At 32.6% G+C, this 4112-nt stretch overlaps 2 protein-coding genes across 2 annotated transcripts; both read left to right on the top strand.

Annotated features, from left to right (window-relative positions):
• The first annotated feature begins 282 nt into the window (after positions 1 to 282).
• LOC113558321 lies at positions 283 to 2219 on the top strand. The gene is made up of 4 exons (XM_026963786.1): positions 283 to 333; positions 895 to 1199; positions 1253 to 1760; positions 1848 to 2219. The coding sequence occupies exons 1-4, from the start codon at positions 283 to 285 to the stop codon at positions 2217 to 2219; spliced, it is 1236 nt and encodes a 411-aa protein (XP_026819587.1).
• Positions 2220 to 2974: 755 nt separating this feature from the next.
• On the top strand, positions 2975 to 4112 carry LOC113558322. The gene is made up of 3 exons (XM_026963787.1): positions 2975 to 3071; positions 3139 to 3359; positions 3783 to 4112. Exons 1-3 carry the CDS (start codon positions 2975 to 2977, stop codon positions 4110 to 4112), a joined length of 648 nt encoding a protein of 215 aa, XP_026819588.1.

Raw genomic sequence — 4112 nt, 5'->3', positions numbered from 1 at the left:
ACTGTTCCAGTATTGAAATCAATAATTAGAAAAACAACAAGTACTTCTTTTACTATACTCCGGCCCACGAGAGAACGACCGTAAAAACTCGTCCGACGCTGCGCATCGATTCCCCTTCCATATACCGATCGGAAGCCGGTCGGCAACGATCGCCGACAGGCATCGTTGACATTCGTTTATACGTAGCGATAGCAGTAGCAACGATTTTTCAATTTTGTTTTTGAACCGCCGTTTATGTTTTACCGATTTTTTTTTTGCGATTACATTTATTTTGTATTTAAAATGGACAATCTCATTCAAGTGACACCCACAAAAAGGAATCGGAGAGGAAAGGTAAGCATTTTCATATATCTTTATATTATGCAATAGCTATTTACTATGCTTTAAAAAACAAGTTTAAAAAAAAAAAACTATTAAGACGTTTTTACCGTTAAAAACAGCTTTTTTATGTTTTTTAAAGATAGTTTTTTTTATGTGTATAAACGTGTTTTGTTTTGTTAAAATATGTTTTTTGTTTTGTTAAAGCCATGTTTTTTGGTAAGGTTAGGTTAAAAAACGTTACGACTTTACATATTTTATTTTAAAAAACGTTACGACTTAATATATTTTATTTTAAAAAACGTTACGACTTAATATATTTTATTTTAAAAAACGTTACGACTTAATATATTTTATTTTAAAAATCATTAAAGGTTTCAGGAGTAAAAATATTGTTTAAAATGCACGTTTATTATTTATGTTTTAAACGTTTAAAAAAAATCATTTTTTTCCGTCGTAAAAATATCTAGTTTAACTTCAGAGTAAAATAGTAAATGCGTTTATAATAATAATTTAATATAATTATAAAAGTAAAAAATCGAATAAAAATTACATTTCACAATATTTTTTACTTAGGTTGTTCATTCTGGCCAGAAACAAATCGTCATAAATATATACAAAGATCTATTGAAAACAGAACCTGATATAAAATATGATAATTTATTGAACAAAATATCTACAAAAAGTGGTATTGGAATCGGAACAATTAAAAGGACTATCAGAGAATATAAGTCTACTGGCACACTATCCTCACCAGTTAATAAAAAGAACAGACCAACTGTAGTTGATAAAGTGGACGATTTCGACAAAAATGCAATTCGTCAAAAATCCACGCATTTTGGTTCAGACGAGAAATTCCGACTTTACCGAAAATGTTACAAGTGATAAACGATGACCCTGATCTTCCTAGTTTTTCACGTACTTCACTTCAAAGGTTGTTGAAGGACTTGCAATTCGAATACACCAAAAGAAATAGAAACAGTGCTCTTACTGAAAGAGAGGATCTTATTTTATGGAGACGGAAATATATTGCTGACATACGACGTTATCGCAAAGAAGGAAAAACAATTTATTTTTTGGACGAGACGTGGATCAACGCCGGGGATTGTTCATCAAGAGTGTGGTTCGACAAAACTGTGAAATCACACAGAGATGCGTTTAACAGAGGCTTAACTACCGGGTCAAAGAATCCTATTGGAAGAGGCAAGCGGCTCATTGTTGTTCACATTGGGTCGACCGAGGGTTTCGTCGCAGGTTGTCTTTTGTGTTTTGAATCCAAAAAAAACACATCAGACTACCACGACGAAATAAACGGCGATACATTTTTCGAATGGTTCTGTAGCGTTTTACCTTTATTAAAAGACGACTCGGTTATAGTGATGGATAACGCACCGTACCATTCGGTGAAAAAAGATCACCTACCGACCCCCTCATGGACGAAGGTAGCAATAATTGAATGGCTCTAGTCAAAAGGCGTCAATATCACCGAACCTTTGGTGAAGTTTGAACTACTTCAAAAAGTGCGACAGATCAAACATCAATACGACTTGTTTATTATTGACGAAGAGGCGAAAAAACACAATCAAATTGTATTGCGTTTACCACCGTACCATTGCGAACTTAATCCAATTGAGTTGGCATGGTCGGTGGTAAAAGGACATGTCAAAAAAAATAATACGACATATAAATTGAACGACGTTCGTCAATTATTTAACGACGGTATAAAAAAGGTGACACCTGAAATGTGGTCCAATTTTGTGTCACATACGATTAAAGAAGAGGACAAATTTTGGCAGTTGGACTTCATTTCTGATGAGATGTTGGAAGAAACACAGGCATCGACATCGCACGTGTTAACTATAACCGGAGAGACGACTTCTGATTCAGAAAACAGTGATTGAAATTTTTTTATATTTGTACATAATCATGTTTGTTAATTTATTATTGTATTTTTAAGTTGTTAATTATACAGTGTGTAAACGGTAATTGAGAACACTCAATATCTTTGCGTAGAGACCTGCTATTTGAATTCTGTTTTTTTGGCAGTTGTTATGACATAAAAATACACATTTTTATGGTCTTTGAATTTTTTTTTACTTAACTAGTCACGCGCATGCGCATGTCAACTTTTTTTTTTAAATGGCAACTCCCTGCCTTAACCACAAATTAATTTTTGCCTATTTTTTTAATGAATTTTGGTAGTTGAGTCAACTTTCTAAGTCCAAAATTGACCAAGTTACAGCAATTCAAAAAAAAAAAAAAAAAAATAGAAAAAAAATGCGCTCGATTTTCAACTTTTTGATTGTAACTCTGAAAATAATTATTATAGGATTGTTAAAGATTGACATTTTTATAACTATTTATTACGGTGATATTCATACGTTATTTTAACTTCAATTACTGAATAATTTTCAATTAGAACGTTAAATTATAAATGTATTTATAAATTGTTCAAATTAATTAGGTAATTACCTCTGCTAATCTAATACTTATCGTATTTTTCGGTCATTAATAAGATTAAACATTAGGTTTACCTTATAGTAAACTTTTATCTGTATGACAATTTGATATAAAATTAAATACGATGAGATAAATGAAATAACTGAACATTTCGATATTTTTCATCGTTCAAACCGTGCGTTACTCCGTGACAAATATGCCTCATTCAGATAAAGTTGATATGTTGTTTATTTATTGGGAGTGTCAAAAAAATTCACGTCTTGCGGCACAAACATATGCACAACGTTACCCAGGTATAATTGTCTTTATTTTTCTTTAGATAATCTTCTAAGTTAGTTTCGTTATTTTTATTTACTTCAGATAGAGAACATCCTGTCCATAGTTTTTTTTATAACTTAGAAAGGAATCTAAGAACCTATGGATCATTTTCTAAAAGGGTAAATAATTTACAACAAAGACGAGGTGATGCTTTAGGTGAAGAGGTCGAGGAAAACCTATTAGCCTATGTTCGAGCAAATCCCAGAAGTTCAACACGGCACGTTGGTAGAGAGCTTGGAATATCTGATACCATAGTTTGTAAGATATTAAAAAAATATAAAATGCATCCATATCGACCAGATTTAGTTCAGCATTTGCGTCAGGGTGATGCACCTCGTAGACTAGCTTTTGTTGCGTGGTTGATGACCAGTTTAGACGAAAATCCATTTATTTTAAACTCAATATTATGGACAGATGAATCCAAATTTACTAATAATGGTGTAATTAATAAGCAGAATAACCGTTACTGGGACGATCAAAATCCACATTGGACATTTGAAACCAACAATCAAACTGTTTGGGGAACAAACGTTTGGTGTGGTTTAATTGGTGGTAAATTGCTTGGTCCATTTTTTTACGATGGAACACTAAATGGTAGACGATATTATAATTTTTTACTAAATGAATTACCAATGATGCTTGATGATATTCCTTTAGCTCTAAGAGGTAATATTATTTTTCAACACGACGGTGCTTCAGCTCACAATGCTCACATAGTTCGCGACTATTTAAATGCACAATTTCAAAATCGATGGCTAGGAACTTACGGACCCATTGAGTGGCCACCACGATCATCTGACCTTACGCCACTAGATTTTTTTTTATGGGGACACTTGAAAACAATAGTGTATGCTGATCCTCCTATAAATCTTCAAAATTTAAAAGATAAGATAACAGAAACATGCAATCGACTGACTGATGAACAAATTACTGCTGCAACAAATAAAGAATTTATGCGGCGCGCTGAAGCATGTTTTGTTCACGGCGGAGAACAGTTTGAACAATTTATTCGTTAG

The sequence above is a fragment of the Rhopalosiphum maidis genome, chromosome 3 (genome assembly GCF_003676215.2).
Source record: "Rhopalosiphum maidis isolate BTI-1 chromosome 3, ASM367621v3, whole genome shotgun sequence".
In the NCBI taxonomy this organism is placed as follows: domain Eukaryota; kingdom Metazoa; phylum Arthropoda; class Insecta; order Hemiptera; family Aphididae; genus Rhopalosiphum; species Rhopalosiphum maidis.
This window is presented reverse-complemented; position numbering and strand designations above follow the sequence as displayed.

What these genes read in the sequence shown, in the direction of transcription:
- LOC113558321 (XM_026963786.1), top strand. Translation starts at nt 283, where the DNA reads ATGGACAATCTCATTCAAGTGACACCCACAAAAAGGAATCGGAGAGGA. An exon ending in CTTTACCGAAAATGTTACAA is followed by an intron (nt 1,200 to 1,252) that starts GTGATAAACGAT and finishes TTCACTTCAAAG; the next exon opens with GTTGTTGAAGGACTTGCAAT. An exon ending in CGACCCCCTCATGGACGAAG is followed by an intron (nt 1,761 to 1,847) that starts GTAGCAATAATT and finishes AAAGTGCGACAG; the next exon opens with ATCAAACATCAATACGACTT.
- LOC113558322 (XM_026963787.1), top strand. Translation starts at nt 2,975, where the DNA reads ATGCCTCATTCAGATAAAGTTGATATGTTGTTTATTTATTGGGAGTGT. An exon ending in ATATGCACAACGTTACCCAG is followed by an intron (nt 3,072 to 3,138) that starts GTATAATTGTCT and finishes TATTTACTTCAG; the next exon opens with ATAGAGAACATCCTGTCCAT. An exon ending in CTGATACCATAGTTTGTAAG is followed by an intron (nt 3,360 to 3,782) that starts ATATTAAAAAAA and finishes ATTTTTCAACAC; the next exon opens with GACGGTGCTTCAGCTCACAA.